General features: G+C 36.7%; 3 protein-coding genes across 4 annotated transcripts; 1 reads left to right on the top strand and 2 right to left on the bottom strand.

Moving 5' to 3' along the window:
* Positions 1–2,057: 2,057 nt before the first annotated feature.
* Positions 2,058–14,472, bottom strand: LOC117336056. Its single transcript, XM_033896407.1, has 3 exons — positions 13,979–14,472; positions 6,388–6,609; positions 2,058–3,249 (listed from the first exon to the last, which is right to left on the bottom strand). The coding sequence occupies exons 1-3, from the start codon at positions 14,379–14,381 to the stop codon at positions 2,573–2,575; spliced, it is 1,302 nt and encodes a 433-aa protein (XP_033752298.1). The 5' UTR covers positions 14,382–14,472; the 3' UTR covers positions 2,058–2,572.
* A 194-nt stretch (positions 14,473–14,666) lies between these two features.
* Positions 14,667–23,649, top strand: LOC117336057. Of its 2 annotated transcripts, XM_033896409.1 has the most exons (4): positions 14,667–15,156; positions 21,161–21,376; positions 22,347–22,396; positions 22,899–23,649. In XM_033896409.1, exons 1-3 carry the CDS (start codon positions 14,784–14,786, stop codon positions 22,367–22,369), a joined length of 612 nt encoding a protein of 203 aa, XP_033752300.1. In that variant the 5' UTR covers positions 14,667–14,783; the 3' UTR covers positions 22,370–22,396; positions 22,899–23,649. The 2 variants fall into 2 exon arrangements, with proteins under 2 accessions (XP_033752300.1, XP_033752299.1); XM_033896408.1 differs by lacking the exon at positions 22,347–22,396.
* A 315-nt stretch (positions 23,650–23,964) lies between these two features.
* Positions 23,965–25,635, bottom strand: LOC117336058. Its single transcript, XM_033896410.1, has 4 exons — positions 25,513–25,635; positions 25,194–25,374; positions 24,453–24,746; positions 23,965–24,267 (listed from the first exon to the last, which is right to left on the bottom strand). Exons 1-3 carry the CDS (start codon positions 25,609–25,611, stop codon positions 24,706–24,708), a joined length of 321 nt encoding a protein of 106 aa, XP_033752301.1. The 5' UTR covers positions 25,612–25,635; the 3' UTR covers positions 23,965–24,267; positions 24,453–24,705.

The following is a 25,635-nucleotide window of genomic DNA, read 5'->3' as shown; positions in this document are numbered from 1 at the left end:
TCAGTCTTAAGATTTATTTCCTTGAAAAAAGGTAGGGGCGCCCTTATTAGGTCAAATACGGTATATGTATTAAACAAGAGGCTCATGGGCCTTAATGGTCATCTGACTACGAAGAATGGTAGTTTTTATACTGGCATTACTTTCATTGAAATCCTTCTAAGAAACTCTTTTCCATTATAGTAATATTGGTCAGCAGTGGGTAACTTATTGTATCGTCATCAAAAACATTTATAGCCACAAATTTTGAGTTAATTTCCTCTTTTAAAGACCCTTTCAAATGTCCCCTGAACCAGTTCCATTTGCCCTCTCAAAATGATGGTTCTCACTAAATTGGTTGCAATCCACTCATGCAATAAGGAGAAGTAGCGTTTTAAGGAAAAACTTCACCTTTGGAGCCCTGTCCCTCTGTCCCCAGGAGTTGAACCAATCTCATTTATACAGTTGATGATAACCCTCTCCAATGATGCTTCAGACCAAATTTGGCAATAACTTTTAAAATAATCGAACCAAAATTTTGGTTCAAGGAAACACGTTATCGCTAACCATATTATTAAGCCTTTGAAGTTTCAAAATGATCTGTTGAAAAATGTAGCAGGTCTCCTGACAAACAAAAGTTTACATTGGAAGGAAGGTCGACAGACACCACAATATCCTCATTCTTACACCATCAAACTATCTCTGTACTGTACTCCAATCATGTACCCTGTACTGTACTCCAATCATGTACCCTGTACTGTACTCTAATAATTACCCTGTACTGTACACCAATCATGTATCCTGTACTGTACTCCAATCATGTACCCTGTATTGTACTCAAATCATGTACCCTGTACTGTACACCAATCATGTACCCTGTACTGTACTCCAATCATGTACCCTGTACTGTACTCCAATCATGTACCCTGTACTGTACTCCAATCATGTACCCTGTACTGTACTTCAAACAAGTACCCTGTACTGTACTCAAATCATGTACTCAGTACTTTACTCCAATCATGTACCCTGTACTGTACTTCAAACATGTACCCTGTTCTGTGCTCTAAGCATGTACCCTGTACTCAATAATGTACCCTGCAATTGCTATCCTGAACCCTGTACTACCATCATGTACCCCTATCCAGTACCCTGTAAACCTGTTCTGTACCCTACACAATCTATCCTGTATCCTGCATCACTTACATTGTAAAATTTACAACCATCTACATATTCTGTAGCCAACACCCCTATCCTTAACCCTGCTTATCCTGTACCCTCCAGACAAAAATCAAAAACCCCAAAAAAAGGGCAATAACTTTTACCATGTACCCTCCAGACAAAAACCAAAAAGCGAAATAAAAAAGGGCAATACCTTTTACCATGTACCCTCCAGACAAAAACCAAAAACCGAAATAAAAAAGGGCAATACCTTTTACCATGTACCCTCCAGACAAAAATAAAAAATCTAAAAAACAATGGGCGAAAACTTTTACCATGTACCCTCCAGACAAAAAACAAACAATGGGCGATAACTTTTACTAAGTACCCTCCAGACAAAAAACAAACAATGGGCGTATATAATATGCATATATTTTGTATATATAAATGTTGAAGGTGACAGAATGTAAGTAGTTATGAGCCTCGTATTGAAGGAGGTACTCAAGGATGTTCGTTTTAAGTCTTACTACATTCTCCGAGTATATAGGGCCGTCTACCCAAGGACTGGTCTGATTTGGTTAATTTATATCGACGAGGTAACACTCTAAAGTAAACAAAACAAGCTGCTTTTGCAATGTACACTGCTTTAAATTGATTGAGCATCCGCTTTATTCGCCTGATCTTGTTCCATCAGAACAGCTATTTCAGGCACCCTAACCTTAACCCTAACCCTAACATGTAGTGGATGACTTTCTGAACAGCAAAGAAAAGGAGTTCTATAAAAGTGGCATTAGGCCCTTAAACACTGCTGGCAAAAGTGTGTAGATACTGAAGGGGATTATGTTGAAAAATGATACAATATGTCCAAAAAAATTCAAATCCTTCAATACTAGGCTCACAACTTATCAATCAGCCCTTGCATATAAAAAAAAAAGTAATTCACTATTTTTTGATATATATATTTATACCATGGTTATAAAGCCTATCAAGTTTCAAAGAAATTGGTTAAAAAATGTATTAGATCTCCGGACAAACAAAAGGTTATGCCAGATGGAAAGACGAATGGCGCAATACCATAATTTTACGTCAAATTGCACAGCCATATAAAAATCGACTTTTAAGTGTATAAAAGTATGATGCTGTGTCACAATGGATTGGTGAAGTCCACAGTTTGAGTCAACAATAAAATTAATATTCTGTCTTCAGCTCCAATAGGTGACAGTGTTACTAAGCAAACCATTTATACTTGTTCGACCTACAACGAATAATTAAGATTTTCCTTGTAACTTGATTTTAATTGCCAAGAAAACTAGTGGGTTTATATGCAACATACATGTATAGCAGTGTGATTGATTCATAATGGGCATTAAACAAATATTTATTATGAAGGGCTCTGTAATATAGTAGAAATAGTTCCAAGATTCACCAAAATGTCCCATTAAATGGTGTGATAGGTCATGAACTTATAGCAAGTTGAAATAAAGTGATCTTTCATACTTTTTACAAGTAGGTTTGCATTTTCCCATGGCCTTCCAGAAGGTGTTCGTGAAACAAGATTTGCTTTTGTTACTGCATTTCTGTAATATTTCAGATGTTCTTTTAAATCATCATGTATTCCTGACTTGTCAAGATCTAATAAAGCAGCCACTTGTTTCTTGGTAAAAATTGTGAAATTTAAGAAAAGCCAAATGACTATTATAGTATTGACATTCAATTTCCCTGCTTCTTTTGAATACCATAAATCAAGCTCCTCATTGCTGTGAAGTAAGCAGTCACTTTCTGGGTCATACAGACAAATAGAAACATGATCAGCTGTAGCTCCAAAAGTGGGAATAAGGAGATGTGATAGAGTATTCTTATCCTTGTTAACTTGAGCAAATCCATTTGTTACAGCTTCAGCCAAGATTTGCTTCAAGACTTTTAAATCTGTGAGGGTTTCCACTTCCTCACAAATATCACAACTGTCATTAGTTTCTTTGTTTCTTCGCTTTCTCTGGGGTTCATCTTCATCTACATTATCCTCTTCAGCATCATTGGTTTTTATCTTCCAAAATGCTACAGCAATTGTATGGTTTAGGACAATGTCTACTCTGCCATACCAAGTTCTCCATGATCCTGTTGATAAACATGCTCATTATTATTATATGTTACCAAAGTAAAATAATGTTAGCTGATCATGATCACCTTTGAAACCCAAGGGTTTGCCCCAATATTCAACTCTAACGGCACCAATGGAATATAATTATGCTACAGAACAAAAGTGAAAACCACAAGTTGCCATGTGTTCTTTATATTGGATGAAATCACAGGGACTTGACACGTTCCTGTGACCCAGAATGAAACATTAATTCCAAAGTCTGACCCCTAGGTCACTTATTATATACTCTCAATGATAAGATATCTAGGAGTAGGATCCTGGGGCAATAGCCTAGCAAATGGCTAACTATGAGTTTTGTTTTGTTTTTGTTTAACGCCCTATTTAAAAATAAACAGCCAGTGTCATTTAAGGATGTGCCAGGTTTTGGAGGTGGAGGAAAGCCGTAGTAGTACCCGGAGAAAAACCACCGGCCTACGGTCAGTACCTGGCAACTGCCCCACGTAGGTTTCGAACTCGCAACCCAGAGGTGGAGGGCTAGTGTTAAAGTGTCGGGACACCTTAACCACTCGGCCACCGCGGCCCCTAACTATGAGACTCTGACTAGACTAGAGTTTAGTATATAAGTTTGCGGAGGACATATTTGTGAGCCACTTTCAACCAATATGTTAAATTTCAAAATGAATGATTCTGCAAAAATGAAAGGAACTTATTCATTTGTGGGCGGGGACATGTTTTAGGGAGACAGGGCATCCAGTAGACCCTTGAGAGTATGTTTTTGCATGACTCCCCAAATTGAAATCTGACTCTTGGGTTTGAAGGGATATGTCTATTTGACATATGTTTTGACCCTTCAGATTTCTCAGAAATAGTGATTTGACTTCTGAAATTACTAAAAGTCAAGGGTCAACTAGATGCCCTGGGAGATACACAGAAAATTGTAAAATTTGTGTGAAAAGAGAACAGATTTGTGGCTTGTTAAGGCTGATATCAGTTCCATCTCACACATTTTGAACAGTTTGAAGGTTATCTTAACTAAAAACATAGCACCTCTTATGTTTTGTCTGCATCAAAATCTTAGTTTTACATTGCCCTACACCAGACATCTATGACAGAATACATGTCCAAGTCTGGTGTCAGGCCACCAAGGAAACTCAAACTACTCTTCCGGTAACATATCGATTCTGCCTCTGACTCAAAGTAGAAGGGAGACCCTTCCTACTTTAAATATGAGTATGCTTATCAACGAGCATGAGCTATATATAGAGAATACATGGTCAGTGTCTTAAAATATAAGCTGTATTTTGGCGAGGGTAAAGAAAGACAAAAGTGGCGAGCCTTGGTGAGCCACTTTTGTCTTTCTGTTCCGAGCCAAAAATACAGCTTATATTTTAAGACACTGACCATGTATTCTATTTATCCTGCAACAGTCATAAAAATAATCATCAAAAATAATCATTTTGAAGTGAAACGGTGTCAAAAATGACAGAAATACATACTTGCCAACTTTCCCGATTTAGTCGGGAATTTCCCGATTCCAGACTCCCTGTCCCGTCTCCCGATCGTATAGATAAAACATAGTGTATTCTCCCGATTTTGGAGAATATGTCTTGATAACCCCGTATGGAGCCCCTATTCATCTTGTTAGATTCACTTAGGCCTATGACAGGTAACGCTTGCTGGCTGGTGAAAGACATATGTGTGGGCCATTGGTCAGTTAACTGACCTGCTCACAGACCGTAACGAGATTCTGACACTTCACTGACTGCAAGGGTGACAATACCCCGATAAATAAACAATTAATTAAAACCAATTAAGCTGAGGACGCGTGGTGATGGTTTTGTAGCAGGTCAGTCATGGTTGATTAAACGTTTGTAAATGGCTTCGTATACTGCCTTTGATGTCAAGCGTATAAACGACCTCTACTCGACAGTATATCTCGGACAGAAAAAGTGAAAACAACACTGGCAATGTTATCAACGGAGTATCGAATGTGACAGATTACTTATTGAAATGTTAACTACATTTAAACATTGGCTGATCTTCAGATAATTAGCACAAGGAAATAAATTCACAATAACGACCATATAGACCGAAGGCCTGGTTGCCGGTAGGTAACGTCGTTTCAATCACCGTATCATCAGCATACTTAGTGTCAATTAGCAGAGACTTATTTTGGCAGAAACTTTCCCAATTCACATTTTGAACGACAAAAACATGTCCACAAATATTCACTTTCTTAAACTAAATACTGTCATGTTAAAACTTTGATTTTAAGTATCAGTCCCCACCTACAAAGCACGGAGTTGTAAGCCTATAGTGATTACAACTGCTGGTACAGCCCTTTTTATTTTTTTTGTATTATTGTCTTTGTTGTAATCCAAAGAAACATTTGAAATTTCATTCAGATATTATATTGTACTCTAGATATTTATCGTGACATTTTAGGTATTTTCTTTTGAAGTTTACTGCCAGAGAGAAAGCTTGATAGAAAGTGATATCATTGTGATAATTTGCATTTAATTGACTGACATCTATCTTACAACATACTTTTCATAACATATCTAAGTAAATACTTTTATTTAGAGTGAACAGTGAGTTAAATAATTTCCAGAAATAATTAAAAATGATGTAATTTTGCAGCTATTTTTTGTAATTTGTTGCTTATATAATTATCTTTCCAAACTTAAATAAAAAAGATCATTGGCCAAGTTTGAAATAAGTTGTTTTTTTCACCCTTTTTTTCAGTGAGGGAAGGAAGGTTAAGTGATCATGCAAGGAATTTATTTTCCAATAGCAAATTATCTCCCCCTTAGTTTTTGTTTGCTATCTGTGTCGCGCGTGAAATGTGTTTTCCGGTCAAAAATGTCGCTCACGCACTTTCTCCCCCATGAGAATTTTAAAAAGTTGGCAAGTATGGAAATATGTTCGCCTTTCAAACGTAGTTTCACTTTGAAGTAGGTCAGTCGAACTGACGCACATGCTAAGATTCCAAAATACAGCTGTTTTCCGTCACTGCCGTATACAGCAAAAATATATATGGTGGGTGTATTCCGACAATGCGGTGGCAGTTGCAGGATAAACAGGCTTACTGCCAGAAAAATATAGTTAATATCTCGAGATGGACAGTGTACTGAATGAAAGCAAACTGGTCTTACCTACTGAAGTGTCACCCTCACAAATCTTGGCCTTACAGCCACAGTCACATTCTTTTGGAAGCTGATTTGCATATTTATCAACCTCGTACTTCTTGCCCAGTACCAACTGAGAAAACAAGTGATGTGCCAATCCCGCCATTATATGGGTCTCTTTATTGTCACTTGATAAAAGAGCAGTTGTGGCAAGAAGTTTCTGAATTGCCTTTTCATGATTTTTTTTCTCTGGAAAAAAAGAAATCACACAATTGTAGTAGGACAAATAAAAAACATTAATTGTTTGGGAACATCAATTCATTTGAAACATTGATCCTTCATTGTACATATTTAGACAAGAGATCCCAGAGGGATCTTGGCGCCCACCATTGAATGATCTTCATAGGTTCCATGTCAGATTGATCTTTTCTCTACTTTTCCCTTCATTTTACTAATCTGTGCAAATTGAGACATCCCTCCAGTACTTTTCAAACAAGGGAATCCTAGCTATATAAGAAATTTGAGATTTAACGATAATGGCTGTTTGTTTGCCAGGTTGTTTTCAGGACAGACTGGTCCAAAAATGCAATACAAGGGACCAAGGGGAACCTACTTATGAAATTTGAGAAAGATCCATTCAGTACTTTGAGAAATAGAGATAACAAACTTCAATTGTCAAAATCCAAGATGGCGGTCTGTCGGCCATATTGTTTTCCAATTGATCTCAAAATGCAATTAGCATAACGAGGCACCAAGGGGAACCTCCATATGAAATTGTAGAAAGATCCATTCAGTACTTTCTCAGAAATAGCGATAACAAACTTCAATTGTCAAAATCCAAGATGGCTGCCTGTCGGCCATGTTGTTTTCTGATTGGTCTCAAAATGCAATATGCATAACTAGGCACCAAGGGAAACCTACATATGAAATTTCAGAAAGATCCATTCAGTACTTTCTCAGAAATAGTGATAACAAACTTCAATTGTCAAAATCCAAGATGGCTGCCTGTCGGCCATGTTGTTTTCAGATTGGTCTCAAAACACAACATGCATAACTAGGCACCAAGGGAAACTTACATATGCAATTTGAGAAAGATCCATTCAGTACATTCTCAGAAATAGCGATAACAAACTTCAATTGTCAAAATACAAGATGGCTGCCTGTCGGCCATGTTGTTTTCGGATTGGTCTCAAAACGCAATAAGCATAACTAGGCACCAAGGGAAACCTATATATGAAATTTCAGAAAGATCCATTCAGTACTTTCTCAGAAATAGTGATAACAAACTTCAATTGTCAAAATCCAAGATGGCTGCCTGCCGGCCATGTTGTTTTCCGATTGGTCTCAAATCGCAATATGCATAACTAGGCACCAAGGGGAACCTACATATGAAATTTGAGAAAGATCCCTTCAGTACTTTCTAAGAAATAGCGATAACAAACTTCAATTGTCAAAATCCAAGATGGCTGCCTGTCGGCCATGTTGTTATCCGATTGGTCTCAAAACGCAATATGCATAACTAGGCACCAAGGGGAACCTTCATATGAAATTTGAGAAAGATCCCTTCAGTACTTTCTCAGAAATAGCGATAACAAACTTCAATTGTCAAAATCCAAGATGGCTGCCTGTCGGCCATGTTGTTATCCGATTGGTCTCAAAACGCAATATGCATAACTAGGCACCAAGGGAAACCTACATATGAAATTTCAGGAAGATCCCTTCAGTACTTTCTGAGAAATAGCGATAACAAAAATTGTTTAGGGACGGATGGAGGGACGGACGGACGGACCACGGACCACGGACGCAGGGCGATTTGAACAGCCCACCATCTGATGATGGTGGGCTAATAAAATGGAATCCCCTTCCCTAAAGGATATGCTTATGACCAAATTATGTCAAAATCCTGTTGCTCCATCAGAGAAGAAGCAAGAAAGATTTCTGAAAAATTCTATATATCTGCCTTAGGCCCCAAGGGGCAGAGACCTATAATTTATTCAAAATTGGTCCACCCTAAATATAAGCCTTATACCAAGGATGCTCTTGGCCAAATTTGGATTTTGTCAATATGAAGTCATACCAAGAGAACGAGGGGGCCAGACTCACCGATCAATGTTTATAAACATTTAATGAGTCCCCTTCACCCAAGAATCGGATCAAGTTTGGACAAACTCCCATTATTCTTACAAATGAAGGATTTTATAGAACTCACTTCCTCTTTTGAGTCCTGCCCCTCGGGCCCCAGGGAACCTGTAGCCAGATCCATTCCATTTCATTTAGATAAAAATAAAAAATTATATGAAAAAAAATATTCACCCTTCTTCCAATCTTAGATACTTTTGACCAATTTGGTAAAAATCTTATCAGTCAATTTAATAACAAATAAACTTAAGAGATTTTCGGGAAATGTTGCATAACAGATCAGGTTTTTTTTTAAACTGTCTAGAGCTATCTTACATTATACAGCAATCATCCAAGAGATCAACCTTTGTATCTTTTCATCCAGTACAAGAGTACTTAGTCCATTTTCTTAACTGAGAAATGTCAATTGAAGTGATTGGATTTTTAATACTTTCATGCATCACAAAGTGCTTAGCATGCATATAGTCATTAAGACCTAAGTCAAAGATTATGACATATAGCAATTAATTTTCAACTGACGAGCCTGTGAAACACCTAATTTGTTTCATTAAAGAAAAGTGAACTGGAAATTATACACAGCTAAGGCCCACTAGACAATGCGCCTGCATTCTGCTATGATCACCTGTTATTCACTTCTTTGATAAAATATGCCTGCCCTTAATAAATTTAACAGTAACGCTTTGACTAATTAGTGTCAAAATCATTTCCTTTTGTAAATTTTGTTCAGTGGCCATTCCAAGAACCTACACTTACCAGTAAAATATTTTGAGTTGTATGTCTCTTAATTAATCAACGAAGGTAATTTATTTGAGGACTATAGCTAGTACTTAACAAAGTTGCCTCATTTGACCTTGATCATGAGGCAAGATCATATATTTTCATAAACAGACGGACATATATGTAATTCATTTCAAGGAATCTGCAAGCCATGTATTCCAGTCCTTTTCGTTATAACGAAAAAGTCATTTGTTTGTTTGTCAGTTAAATTTGAAAACTGACCTTGAACCTACATTGTACATGTACATGTAGGTCAAGGCCATTTTTCTTTAACACTTTTTGTGGCTTCAGCCAGAGACGTCTATATCAAAGAGACTGGAAACAGTCTATATCTCCTAACCAAATAACACTCGCGCCCGGAAGTAGCTAATATCCATCAGAGTGCCTCGTTCTGACACCCAGGGGACACTGAATTCGCTGCCATATTGGCTGCATCGCCTTATAGCGTTTCGAACACTGGGATTAAAAGTCTTTTGCTTTTTGTGGCGAAATAGACCGAAATTAAATGCAAGTCGCACTTTGATTTATAGTTTAGTATATGATTCAATAAATTTGTGCATATTTTGCATTATTTCATTGATGTTATGTAACTTACGAGATTTAAATTTGTCTTCAAATCAAGATAGATAATCAAAATACAAAATCTTGTATCATGATGTGGATCAAAATTACCTACAATGTAAACGGTCCAGGATACTTGTTTTTCTAGTTTCTAGTTTTATCTGTTGAATTATCTATTTTCTTTGACATTTCATGCATTGTTGTTCTTAATTTCAAATTGGTCAAGACGTTTAGAAAATACTTTATTTTACATTAGAAAACGGGCACTTTCACGTGATGAGGAAGACAAAAATTAGCATGTTATATATAATGATAATCTGTAGGTCAAAATTACCCAAACTTACCAACTTATAAACGACTTCTCCCGTAAAATTAACAAAATAATAAACAATAACATAGTCACATGATGGTATATACAAGAATATTCAATTAAAAAATGTGATAAAGAAGAGAGTAGAAAAAAAATATGAGCATTTTGGATGAAGTTGTTTTTTAATTATAGGAAAGTGGCATGAAAAAAAGGAGGAAGAGGAGAGAGAGAGAGAGAGAGAGGGGGTTAGGAAGTGATAATTATGTACTCAAATCTTCCCGACTTTCTCAAGAAGTTTTGCACAGCTTTGGCGATTTTTATATTGTCAGCTGAAGAAATATTCATGTCACCATTGCAAAGTACATCTACATTTACAGGACCGTACCAGGTTAAATCAGCAATAAGAATGATGGGAATCTTCACAGGGATGTCCACATTGACAAGCAGGTGAATCAACGAGATTGGCTCTAAAAAGATCATAGCTCAGTGCACTTGCTCGATTTCTTATTCTGTTGTGTAGAATATTTAGTTTTCTGGGACCATAGCTGATAAAATGCTTGTCATATATAATATTTACTGTCATAGATTTTTTTAGATTAGATTTGAAGGAACTCAAAGTAGGCGAGTTTCTGATAGTGTTGTTTAAGTCATTCCACAGTTTTGAAGTAGAAGGAAAGAAAGTTTTTTGATAGTTGTAGACAAAAGCGTTGTTTCCTAAACAAATCTGCATTTCATAAATTATAAGGAGCTATGTTGCCAACATACATTGGTAGTAGGTCGATAAGAAAACTAGGTGCCAGATTATTGACTATGGAATAGAATTAGAATAGTTTTCGAGCATCTCTTCTCTTGGAAAGGGGTAACCAACCGGTTTCTAGATATAAGAACTCTTTTTTGTGTGAATATGGGCAGCCCTGTGACTATTCTTGTGGCCTCTATATTTATCTTTTCTAATAACAATGAATTTGTTGTACCACAGTTGTCCCATACTTCACATGCATATTCAAGTAATAGTCGTATATAGGTAAGGTACATTTTTTCTAATGTGTTCCTGTTTAAAATAATTTTTAATTTACGGAGGGTGGCTATATATTTAGTTACTTTATTTACTATAGATTCTACATGTATGTTCCACTTACAATCATCGGAGAGAATGACTCCAAGGTGTTTATGGTAGTTTGTTATTTTAATCGGGGTATTGTCGAATGTAAAGGACGGAGCAAAGGGAAGTTGTCTAGTTGATATTACGAGGGCCTCAGTTTTATTAGGATTAAAGGACATAAGCCTTGATTGGACCAAATTTCAAGTTTTAGTAAGTCGCGTTTAGCCTCCGTCTCAGTAAGGTTGAAGTCATATGACGAGTAGGATAGAGATGTATCGTCAGCGAAAAGCCTAGATAGAGATGAAAGATTGCAGGAGATATCATTTATGTATAGTAGAAAGAAAAGTGGACCAAGAACTGACCCTTGGGGAACACCAGCATTTATAGGCTTAAGAGAGGAAAGTGAATCATTGATAAATACAGCTTGTTTTCTTTTTGAAAGATAACTATACTAGCCACCCAACGAAGAAGAGGTCCAGAGATACCATAATTTTCGAGTTCATGTAAGAGGCCTTTATGCCACCCCCTGCGAGATGGTATTCATGAGTTCATGAATGTTCATAAATCATTCAAATTTTTCCCGCCCAATAACTTCTAGCAGGAGAGTTCCAATACATGGCAGCCATGAGGCTTTTCTCTCAGAGATGAATAACATGTTATTTTACAAATGAAGGCAAGTATTTATCTTTCATACCTGGTTCATGATCAATACAAGACTACCAGGAAATGAAATATTCAACTCTGGAGATATGTCAACCTGTTTATAGGTAAGAATTAACTTAAAACCAATCACCATGCATGTGACCTAAATTTACATAGTGCACATTAAAATATTCAAACAGCTTTGGTATTTCTTAAATTGCATTGCCCATTTAACTAAATTGTACAAACACACATCATATGTACAATGAGAATTAATGCAATAATGAACATAAATAACTTTTATCTGAAGAATATTAAAAGGATTTTGCATCCAAATGATTGTGTACATATACTCATTTCAAGCAGTTATGAATTTTGAAACAAGTGATGGATCAATTTGAATGCAGTTTTTAATGGAAGGACTACAAGGATATTGTCGAACATGCATAGTGATACACTGTTCATGACAAACTTTGATGAAATTAAGTGGTAAAATACATGCAAATTCATTTTCTAAATAAGTTCATAACTCATGAATTAATCATGAATTATCATGAATAGAATAGTTCATGAATATTCATGAACTATGACGATTTTATGAATGAAAATCTTGATTTCAGGATTAATGAATGTTCATGAAATATTTCATTCATGAATATTCATCATAGTTTTAAGTTCATGAATATCCATGCACTAATCATGAATTGTCATGAATGAAAAAGTTCATGAGTATTCATCATAGTTTTAAGTTCATGAATATTCATGAACTAATCATGAATTGTCATGAATGAAAAAGTTCATGAACATTCATGAACTATGATAATTTCATGAATGAAAAAGTTCATGAACATTCATGAACTATGATGATTTCATGAATGAAAAACTTTCTTACATAATTCATGAATATTCATGAACATAATTTGAAAAAAATGTTCATGAAGTTTTAAGTTCATGAATTTCATGAAAATATTCATGAATAAATCAAGAATATTCATGAATTTTGTTCATGAATAATTCATGAACTATTTATGAATGTTCATGAATTTTTCATAATCGTTTCGCAGGGGACACGTGGTCAAATGCCTTAGAAAAATCACAAAAAATTAAGATAGAATGTTCATAATTTTCTAAGGAAGAAATGAATGGTAGTTGTGTTGTGGAGTGATTTGGTAGGAATCCAGACTGATACTTATAAATAAGGTCATTTTCGATTAAAAAATTGTAGATATGCTTATATACTACACGCTCAAAAAGTTTACCAATACAACTTATGAGCGAGATAGGTCTGTAATTGGAGACGATGCCTGCTAGGTGTCATCCTATTACAACCCACCCACATTTTCAGGAAAATTAAAACAAGGAAAAAAAGAAATATTAGGAGAAAGATCCTAGGGTTGGTTTATGTACATGTTTGTGATATTTAGATAAGACACACTTGGAAAAAAAAACAAATTAAAACATTCATCTTAAGATGACATAGAAAAAAGATGAAGGTAAATTTTTTATTTTTTTGGTTACGCCCGGCGATTTTAGGTAAAATTTAAGCTATCTAGACAGTCGTTATTAACATTATTTATAGTATTTACGGCCTGTCACTGTGGATCCGGACGAGCCGAGCCTTGATCAAACACTTGGTTCAGTCTTCAGGCACAGGCGCACAGCCAAATCTTGCAACACAAAGCTTCCACTCCAGATAACAATTGAGGTATGCGAGATGGAGCGAGACTTACCAGTCTCTGTGATATATATGTCTCTGGTCCATCCTAGTAACGTATGAAGTTGATAAGTCCAAGACCGATTATAGACCAATATATTATCTCTATATATATATTAGTCTATAATCGGTCTTGGACTTATAAACGTGCTAAGCACCTATGCCATGGTTAAGCCAGATATCATGATTCTGTGTCTTTTGATAATAAATCGTTTATTGACTCTAAGCATTTTGGTTTTTGAGAAGAAGTTGTTTAACAGGAAAAGTTTCATTAATGGCAGAAGACACAACAACAAATGACAGACAGACAGTCAGACACCATGGCCATTTGAGCTACATGTAAATATACCAATATCAAATGTCGATAGTTTACCTCGCAGAAATTCCAACAACCTCAAAAATGCTTGTTGACAAACATCATGGTATCCCTCGATGGCGTCTACTCCACATGTCTGAAAATTTTTCAGAATAGATATGTTTAGAATGTCTTTCAGGTAAACAAGTTTACTCTCTGGACATCCTCTGTCATAATCTGTTTCAATCGCCTCCTGAAGTTCGTAACTAATTTGAAGAGAGACGTACGCATCGCTGAAAGATGTCCCATCTGAAGCATTACTATTATGTATAACAAGGTTGATAAATGCTGACGCGGGGGAAACAATGTTTTCAGCAGTGATGAATTTTAAAATGCGTTTCACTGTTTTCTCCTCTGCAGATCCCCTGAAGTCCTGTAGATCTAGTCCCGTTTGTGGATCCAACTGATGGTGTGTGGCCATTTCCGTACGAAAACCGCGAAATCAGGTTAAAATAGTCGATAAACGTTGTGTTTATATAGTATTTAGCTGATTTTGGCTGAAAAACACACTACCAATCTATCGCGCTCGTACAGTTCGGATACACGTAGATTTACTTTCTACCTCATCCACAACTTCACTGATAGATTTTATAATTAACGTTAAGCACGCAAATTTCTAATGTTCCATATAATGAAAACACAGCAAACTTTACGTGCCTGAAGCAAAATGTTTTTGTTGTGAAAGCTACTTTCGGTTTTCTATTGTTATTGACCAATAAGCGTGCGCGATAGATTGGTAGTGTGTTTTTCAGCCAATCAGAGCAAGGTGCTTAACGAGGTTCTTAGATCGTAAACGACACTACTATTATACCTCTGATAAAGAATGGCTGCAACTATGCAGCTGTGTCCAAGTCTAGTGAGTTTTCGGGGTTCTGAGGGGGAAGCGATCGTTAAAGAAGTCATCTCTGGAATTGAGCTAGCTCCTGGATTCTTCAATTTAGTTATACATTGCAGCAATGCGATCGAGGGAACATCTTTCACCGATGCTGCCATCTCCCTCCGAGGACTCGTGGAAACACAGAGAGCTCTTAATAAAGATTACAGAGATGGGATTCCAAAAGTTGGACTGGTTAAAATAAAAGACATTCTTAACATGCATGTTTTTGAGGAATTTCTAGAAGATGGAGTAAAGGGCATAGAAAACAGCTCTGCTGCTAACCAGCAGGCATTTCTGACATTGTTTCATTTCCTGGACGGTAAGTGGATGACTTGGAAGTGATAAAAGGCAAATATAGATCTAATTAAAGCTGTCTAAATTTTCTAAATTTAGATACACTACTGATTTTCATAGCCAGTCGTGGATTTTGCTGGTTTTCAACATCGTTTAATATAGAGTGAGTGACTAATTACCTTGAAACACAAAAGAGTTCCACCAGATATAAAAGTTGACCTTGTTTTATAAATTCAAATTATAATATTAGTTACAATATTTGTCACTGTTTAACGATATTGATTATCAAAGTGTGAGCAAATCTGTTTATTTCTCAATTACTTGAGTGGAAAGTGAACCAGTACACTGTTTTGAATGTATAAAAGGTGAAGATTGACTTTCCCAGAAATTAAAATCAGTGTAATATATATAAATATACATATGTAGCGGAATTGGACTGGGTCGATCATCGGCAACCAGGTAGCTCAGTTGTAGAGTGGCCGTCTAGAGTTAGGAGGGTCCTGGGTTTGAACCCCAGTCTGGCTGCTACATTTTCTCCTCCTGTTACATAATTGGCGAGCTTATACCAAGCCTTGTTTAAACATTGGGAGTATGCTTATAGCAAGGGGATATCCAAACTTGTGGTCTTCAGGGGCAAAAACTTGAAAAAAGGAGGGAAGAATGTAGCGGAACTGGACTGGGTCGATCATTGGCGACCAGGTAGCTCAGTGGTAGAGTGTCCGTCTAGAGGTCGGAGGGTTCAAGGTTCGAATACTGGTCTGGCTGCTACATTTTTAGCCGACCATCTGATGATGGTGGGCTATTCAAATCGCCCTGCGTCCGTGGTCCGTGGTCCGTCCGTCCGTCCGTAAACAATTCTTGTTATCGCTATTTCTCAGAAAGTACTGAAGGGATCTTTCTCAAATTTCATATGTAGGTTCCCCTTGGTGCCTAGTTATGCATATTGCTTTTGGAGACCAATCAGAAAACAACATGGCCGACAGGCAGCCATCTTGGATTTTGACAATTGAAGTTTGTTATCGCTATTTCTGAGAAAGTACTGAAGGGATCATTCTCAAATTTCATATGAAGGTTCCCCTTGGTGCCTAGTTATGCATATTGCGTTTTAAGACCAATCGGATAACAACATGGCCGACAGGCAGCCATCTTGGATTTTGGCAATTGAAGTTTGTTATCACTATTTCTGAGAAAGTACTGAATGGATCTTTCTCAAATTTCATATGTAGGTTCCCCTTGGTGCCTAGTTATGCATATTGCAATTTGAGACCAATCGGAAAACAACATGGCCGACAGGCAGCCATCTTGGATTTTGACAATTGAAGTTTGTTTTCACTATTTCTGAGAATGTACTGAATGGATCTTTCTGAAATTTCATATGTAAGTTTCCTTTGGTGCCTAGTTATGCATATTGCGTTTTGAGACCAATCTGAAAACAACATGGCCGACAGGAAGCCATCTTGGATTTTGACAATTGAAGTTTGTTATCGCTATTTCTGAGAATGTACTGAATGGATCTTTCTCAAATTTCATATGTAAGTTTCCCTTGGTGCCTTGTTATGTATATTGCGTTTTGAGACCAATCTGAAAACAACATGGCCGACAGGCAGCCATCTTGGATTTTGACAATTGAAGTTTGTTATCACTATTTCTGAGAAAGTATTTAAGGGATCTTTTATCAAATTTCATATGTAAGTTTCCCTTGGTGCCTAGTTATGCATATTGCGTTTTGAGACCAATCTGAAAACAACATGGCCGACAGGCAGCCATCTTGGATTTTGACAATTGAAGTTTGTTATCACTATTTCTGAGAAAGTATTTGAGGGATCTTTCTCAAATTTCATACGTAAGTTTCCCTTGGTGCCTAGTTATGCATATTGCGTTTTGAGACCAATCAGAAAACAACATGGCTGACAGGCAGCCATCTTGGATTTTGACAATTGAAGTTTGTTATCACTATTTCTGAGAATGTACAGAATGGATCTTTCTGAAATTTCATATGTAAGTTTCCCTTGGTGCCTAGTTATGCATATTGCGTTTTGAGACCAATCTGAAAACAACATGGCCGACAGGCAGCCATCTTGGATTTTGACAATTGGAGATTGTTATCACTATTTCTAAGAAAGTACTGAAGGGATCTTTCTCAAATTTCATATGTAAGTTTCCCTTGGTGCCTAGTTATGCATATTGCGTTTTGAGACCAATCTGAAAATAACGTGGCCGACAGACCGCCATCTTGGATTTTGACAATTGAAGTTTGTTATCTCTATTTCTCAAAGTACTGAATGGATCTTTCTCAAATTTCATAAGTAGGTTCCCCTTGGTCCCTTGTATTGCATTTTTGGACCAGTCTGTCCTGAAAACAACCTGACAAACAAACAGCCATTATCGTTAAATCTCAAATTTCTTATATAGCTAGGATTCCCTTGTTTGAAAAGTACTGGAGGGATGTCTCAATTTGCACAGATTAGTAAAATGAAGGGGAAAGTAGAGAAAAGATCAATCTGACATGGAACCTATGAAGATCATTCAATGGTGGGCGCCAAGATCCCTCTGGGATCTCTTGTCTCCTTCCCCTGTTACACATAGATCTTATACAGTATTAAGAATATCAAAGCCTTATGATGTTTCAGGTTACATATTTAAGAACAATGCATATTAAGAAAATCGTTTGTCAATGTGATCAGCAAATTTGTAAGACCATGCAAATCTAAGGGAATTGCTAGTGAGGTTTTCACACAGCATATGCAATTAAGTAATAGAGTTATTAAATATATTTTGTTGAATCCTAGCAAGTAGAAAATTACAAACTTACGACCTCTTTTTCCGATGCCATACAGGGATATAGGAATTTGCTGTACCCCCTGGGAAATAAGCTCTTTCTTGGAGGGGACCGTGCGACCCCGATACAAACCACTTCAGCTCGATCAGTGAGCAATTATCTAAACTGAGGGTACAAAATTCAAATTCTAGTGGAAATATTTAAATAACCAATAATCTGCTTGGATCAGTTCACCAGTGTACAGTTTATCAAAAGAGACTAATAGAATTAGAAAAAAGTTTATTAAAATTGAAAATGCAATGTGACCTGTTTTGGGTGATGTGATCAGTTTTCTTTGTATGGATTATGATTTTCTCTTATGTAGGTAGATATTGTTTTCATTTTATTTTATTTTTTTTTTAAAGATTTTTTAACAGTACATAATAATACATTGCAACTTATTTTTCCATACATACATTACACAATAATTCCATTCCTTATCATTAGCAAAAATTCAACACTATCAGGGATTGACACTAACTTGATCACCTTAAAAGGCCGCCGGGCTGCCAGGGTTTGGAATGAGGCAGCCCGGGCTGCCTAAGGTGATGCCCATCTTGGGGGATTTAAAGGGACATTATCCCTCCAGCCCTTACCCCAACACTGAGGAAAAAATTGAATATTCTATATACAGTTTCCTGCATTCTAGTTCATTCTGAGCATAAAATATAAGATCTTACACCAAACGTTTTCATGAAAAATGTTCTCAAAATAAAATTATTGAAGTCAATGAAGAAAACTTTAGTTGGACATTATACATTTGACTGAAATGTTGGCAGCCCACAGGGCTGCTGGTCTCGACATTCTAGCAGCCTGACCAGATTCCAGGCAGCCCAGGGCTGCCGGGCTACTTTTAGTGTCGATCCCTGACTATATTAAAGTTATATTAATGATCTATAATGTAGTTAAACAACTGTGATATATGTACTGTTTAGTGTTTATAAGAAAGAAAGAATGAGAGATATAAGTAATTAAAGGAAAAGGTTGGTAGATATTGTTGCAAGATATTGTAAGGTTCAAGATCTTTTTCAGTCTTTTTCAAGCTATTTGATGTGGGGGGAAAACTTTTTTTTAGCCCACCATCATCACGTGCTTATTTGTAACCCACAGTATATCTCATTACATTTCTTTATTAACCAGGTAATAGTAATGAATTAGATGGTGGGCTGATAGAACCACCCTGCATCCATGGTCAATCCTTAAACAAGTCTTGTTGTAATGCTAGCTCTTGAGAAGTATTGGATGGATCTTTCTCAAAGTTTTTAATTTTTTTAAATTCATTGGTTCCTTGCAGTACTCTTTTGGTTTTGGGACTGATCAGATTAAAATAGAATGGCTGACAGCAGCAGGTGGCCATCTTGAAATTTGACAATGAAAGGTTGTTGCTTCTATTTCTAGAGAAATTTTTAAAAGATCTTTCTCGAACTTCATATACAAAATATGACATGTATCCCTTGACCACTTTAGTCGTGATGTTTTGACTTTAGGATTGATCAGGAAATTAAAATGACTGACAGGTGGCCATCTTTAATTTCAAAGTTGAAGATTTTATTCTAATTGCTCAATTCTCAATTTTAGAATTCTTGTTAAACTTAAGAGCAAGTATTAAAGAGGAAAAGATCTGACTTTAAAGAACGTATGACAGTCTCTCTTGGATCTTGTTTCAGATGTGACATCATTATGTCATGGTGTTCATATCACTGCCTTGTCACCAAAGAGATATGGAGTGAGAATATTGCCAATTCAGATGTTGTTATCAGCCAAATAAAATGCTGTTTTCATGATTTTCACAAAAATATTGAAACAATCAATTGTAGAATCTTACATTTGTTAGCCCACCATCATCAGATGGTGGGCTATTCAAATCGCCCTGCGTCCGTGGTCCGTCCGTCCGTCCCTCCGTCCGTCCGTCCGTAAACAATTCTTGTTATCGCTAATCCTCAGAAAGTACTGAAGTGATCTTTCTCAAATTTCATATGTAGGTTCCCCTTGGTGCCTAGTTATGCATATTGCATTTTGAGACCAATCGGAAAACAACATGGCCGACAGGCAGCCATCTTGGATTTTGACAATTAAAGTTTGTTATCGCTATTTCTGAGAAAGTACTGAAGGGATCTTTCTCAAATTTCATATGTAGGTTCCCCTTGGTGCCTAGTTATGCATATTGCATTTTGAGACCAATCGGAAAACAACATGGCTGACAGGCAGCCATCTTGGATTTTGACAATTTAAGTTTGTTATCGCTATTTCTGAGAAAGTACTGAAGGGATCTTTCTCAAATTTTATATGTAGGTTCCCCTTGGTGCTTAGTTATGCATATTGCATTTTGAGACCAATCGGAAAACAAAATGGCCGACAGGCAGCCATCTTGGATTTTGACAATTGAAGTTTGTTATCGCTATTTCTGAGAAAGTACTGAAGGGATCTTTCTCAAATTTCATATGTAGGTTCTCCTTGGTGCCTAGTTATGCATATTGCATTTTGAGACCAATTGGAAAACAACATGGCCGACAGGCAGCCATCTTGGATTTTGACAATTGAAGATTGTTATCGCTATTTCTGAGAAAGTACTGAACGGATCTTTCTCAAATTTCATATATAGTTTCCCCTTGTTTGAAAAGTACTAGAGGGATGTTTCTCAATTTACACAGATTAGTAAAAGGAAGGGAAAAATAGAGAAAAGATCAATCTGACATGGAACCTATAAAGATTGTTCAATGGTGGGCGCCAAGATCCCTCTGGGATCTCTTGTTTCCATTTTAGTAGGATTTCACAATTTTTTCATTTTACCTCACCAGAGTCCTGGTAATATGAAAGTTTTTAAAAACCGTTTCATCAATCTCATATGTATATATAGGCCTATATATGAAATGGTAACTCATGTAAAATCCTTTATTTGTGAAAATCATTGAAAATAAGGTGAGTAGTGTTCACATAAAGTACCTGTAAAAATGGAGGGTACAGGTCACCTTACTCTAAGTTCAGGCTACTGTAGCAGGAATTTCCCTTCAGCCTAGTGGTAGGATGTTTGCTTTGAGAGTGAGAGGTCACTAGTTCAAGCCCTAGCATGGGCATTTTTCATGACTCCTTCCAATTACAAAGGTATAATCACAAACAATGTATACAATGCATATTTGCAAATTAAAATGCTATATTTCGAATATGTGCTGTCTGGCTATAAGGAAAATAATGCATTTGTTTTTATATTCAGAGAAAAAAAAGCATGAACAGGCCATTGAGAAACTCCTAACAAGCGTGCCTCAAACAAGCAGAAGTAAAGAAACAATCATGGTTGCCTTGGCACATCACCTGTTTTCTCAGTTGGTACCAGGGAACAAGTACGAGGTTGATAAATATGCAAATCAGCTTCCAAAAGAATGTGACTGTGGCTGTAAGGCCATGATTTGTAAAGGAGACACTTCAGTTGGTAAGATAAAACTCTGGTGGACCACTTCAGTTGGTAAGATAAAACTCTGGTAGACCACTTCAGTCGGTGAGATAAAACTCTGTCGACCACTTCAGTCGGTAAGATAAAACTCTGGTGGACCACTTCAGTCGGTGAGATAAAACTCTAGTGGACCACTTCAGTCGGTGAGATAAAACTCTGGTGGACCACTTCAGTCGGTGAGATAAAACTCTGTTGACCACTTCAGTCGGTAAGATAAAACTCTGGTGGACCACTTCAGTTGGTAAGATAAAACTCTGGTGGACCACTTCAGTCGGTAAGATAAAACTCTAGTGGACCACTTCAGTCGGTAAGATAAAACTCTGGTGGACCACTTCAGTTGGTAAGATAAAACTCTGTCGACCACTTCAGTCGGTAAGATAAAACTCTGGTGGACCACTTCAGTTGGTGAGATAAAACTCTAGTGGACCACTTCAGTCGGTGAGATAAAACTCTGGTGGACCACTTCAGTCGGTGAGATAAAACTCTGTCGACCACTTCAGTCGGTAAGATAAAACTCTGGTGGACCACTTCAGTTGGTAAGATAAAACTCTGGTGGACCACATCAGTCGGTAAGATAAAACTCTAGTGGACCACTTCAGTTGGTAAGATAAAACTCTGGTGGACCACATCAGTCGGTAAGATAAAACTCTAGTGGACCACTTCAGTCGGTAAGATAAAACTCTGGTGGACCACTTCAGTTGGTAAGATAAAACTCTGGTGGACCACTTCAGTCGGTAAGATAAAACTCTAGTGGACTACTTAATAACTTCTGACTTAAATTCCATCTGTGGTTCTTTGTCCATTGGTCTGTAAATAATTTAACAAACATGTTTTAATTACTGATTGGAATTTAACCTAATTTGACTAGAAGCATCTGTAAGTGGTGGGGATTCAAATAACCCCAGGGGGCTAGGAAAAAGTTTAAGAATCTTTTTCTTCTTCATGACAGGATTCGGTCCACCTGTAGTTTGAACCATTGTTGGGAGAGGCAGTTCGAAAGTAGGAAAATATTTCAAATATATAATTTAAATAAAGTATTTTGCCATAATTACTGAAATATCCTGGTGAGATACAGGCCCCCGGAGCCTCTTGTTTATAAATTATCTTGGGTTATTCCCATTTGTCAAACGTAATAATTCCCTGTCTTTGTGGTACTGATAATTTTCCCTGACCATATTCATAATGAATAGATCTCGCAACAGATATTCCTAGTTGTTTCCAAATAATTTTTCTTAAATCTAATGTCAGATCCAGGGCTTGTATTATCCTTCCTGTTTTTCATATATGTGATGCTTCAGCATAGCCTGTAATATTTCCTTCCAATGATAAGAATTGTGTATGATTTAACTTTGAAACTTTATAATTGGATAAAAGCTGGTTAGAATTAAGATACCTGGTACTTCAATTTCTTGATGACAAGACAAACCAACATTGAGTTTAAGTAGATTCTGTACATGTATATGGCACCAGTAAGTACAATGAGAATTTGTTTTACAAACAGGTTCAGATGGAACATGGCATGGCAGAGTAGATATTGTTTTGAACCATACAATTGCTGTGGCAGTCCTGAAAGATCAACCAAATAGTGATGACGAAGATGAATATAATGATACAGATGAAGAAGGACCGCCAAGTAAACAGAGGAAAGCCTGTAAAAATGATACCGTTCTTCTTGAACGAAAAGTCTTAAATAAGGTTTTAGCTGAAGCCATAACAAATAGTTTTGCTCAAGTCAACATTCATGAAAAAACACTGTCACATTTTTTAATTCCAACTTTTGGAGCTACATCAGAACATATTACGATTTGTTTATATGATTCTGAGAATGACTACTTACTGCACATTAAGGATGAACTTTTATTATGGAAACCCATTGGTGTGGCAAAACAACTCAATGTTCGAACTTTAGTCGTCATTTGGCTTTTCTTAAATTTCTCTATTTTTACGCATAAAAAACTGCACACTCTCATAAATCTTGACAAATCAGGCTTGCATGATGAATTATTGGAATGTTTAGAGCTTTACAAAAACACAGAAACAAAAGGAAAGTTTGTTTCTTCAGAATCTTCTGAACAGCTTTGGAAGAGTATGGCCCCTGCAGTCAAACACCGTAAAAAACTTCAGTGAAAGATCGGACCACTGGCCTGTTGCCCATGATTTTGCTTCAGATAAACTTTAAACATTGTACAGTTTTGCATGAAAGGTCATTACCCTAAAGAATGGAATAAAAACAAAGATATAGAGAAAATCAATCTAGTTAGTGTCTTCTGTGAAAAACACATCATTTTTGCCTTCAGCATTTGATAGGTATATGTAAAAGGACAATGTTTTAGCCCAACACCACTAGATGGTGGGTTGTTCAAACTGTCCTGTGTCTGTGGTTCATTATCCTTCCGTCCATTATATCATAGATCGTCGATCATCAGTTCATTAATTTTATTCATATATAACAATAAGTCCCTGCAATATCATAACAACATACAACATACAACATATACCACAAACAACTGTTCCGGAACACCTTACAGACCTTTATAACAAGTCAATTTATTTTCAAAGAACCCTTTTCAAAAACGGACAAGGATATTGGTCGGACAGACGTCCTCACGCACAAAATTGTTACTGGGAAGCGCACAAACAAATTGGCGACTTATCGGAACGCGGCATCATAAGGAAATCATCTAGTCCTTGTATGTATTTGTGTTGACTACAGAATGTATGTATTTAAGAAATCGTACAATAATCACACAGTCCAGTGGTGTGAAACCACTCACAATTTTGCACATCGTTTCAGAAGGGAGTAACTGGACATCTCTCCTTTGCTGTATCTATTCCATGCATCGGAAGAGATTTGCCTGGTGGCTACGTGTCTGAAATAGAAGAAAGTAAATATTATGGAAATTGTATAATATGAGACTATTAATATGTTAAAACAAACTTTATATTCGTTTCCTTATGACTGTTAACATATCATTAACACTACTGTTATTGCAACGAGGGTTATCAATTACGGTCCTGAGACTTATCAATTAATTTTATATATTCCTGTTCGTACCTGTTTCTTTTGATGCCTGCTCAGCTTCCCCTCAGACACCAGTCGCCTTTGCAGGGGAAGAAGGGATGACTCCTCAAACAGTAAGATTTAGTTAATATGCAAAATAAGGAAAATACAACAAACACTGCATGTTCAGATTTGTTTAAAAATGTATAGAAATTTAGTTATTGTTGTTGCATTTATTGTTATTACATACCTGTTGAAAACAGCTGGAATCTTGTCCTCTGGTAGGTAAACAAGGGCCAGCAGCTGTCTAACAAATGAATGGACAGAGCCTCGTTGGCGGTAAGGTCCCTGTGAAATAAAAACATTATTGTAAAATAAAACATAGTATATATATAATTCTCTCTCTCTCTCTCTCTCTCTCTCTCTCTCCCTCTCTATATATATATATATAATATTTCTCTCGGTACAACTACGACAGGAAATTCAAATCTTTATCTTCGGATCACCAACACATAGTGTATATGATACATTGTGCTAATAAATAGATATAGCTTAGAAACACAAACGCCGATGTGGCGCAGCGGTATAGGCTGCGGATATTTCTGGCTAGGCGATTGGGTGCCGTAGATCGAGAGTTCGAGAAGAGTCAAAAAGTTGTCTTCCTTCGTCATTTGTGTTTCTAAGCTATATATATATATGTTTATTTTTATTTTATTATTATTTACCGTCACGTTTTAACTTATATATATATATATAAATTATGTATTGGTTTCAGTACAAGTACACAATACAAACCTGGATCGCAAGCTCCTGGGCCTTCCTGTACACTGCCTGGGTCCAGTGAAATGAACATCCCTGGATGTGCACGTCTGGAAACAGGCTCCTGGCAGCCTTTCCACATCCCACTCTCAAAATCCAGGACAATCTTCTGGACTGCTGGTGGTGTTGTAATCTTCTCCAAGAGAACACTGAGTACCTGGAAAAAGCGATAAAAAATTAATATTGCAAAATAAATTTTATAATTATGAATTAATACAAGGATATGTTAACTCAATATTGTAAAATATATCAATGTTATTTCAAAGCCGATTTTGCAATATTAACAGCTTTTTACCTCCTTGTAGTCGCTGGTATGCCTCTTGGACATGAGGGCAAATGCAACCGGGACCTGCTTGGTGCTGTCTCCTGACCGGATGAAAACATGGATGGACATCAGTTGATAAAACGGCTGGCGAAC

Source organism: Pecten maximus, chromosome 10, assembly GCF_902652985.1.
Source record: "Pecten maximus chromosome 10, xPecMax1.1, whole genome shotgun sequence".
Lineage (NCBI taxonomy): Eukaryota > Metazoa > Mollusca > Bivalvia > Pectinida > Pectinidae > Pecten > Pecten maximus.
This window is presented reverse-complemented; position numbering and strand designations above follow the sequence as displayed.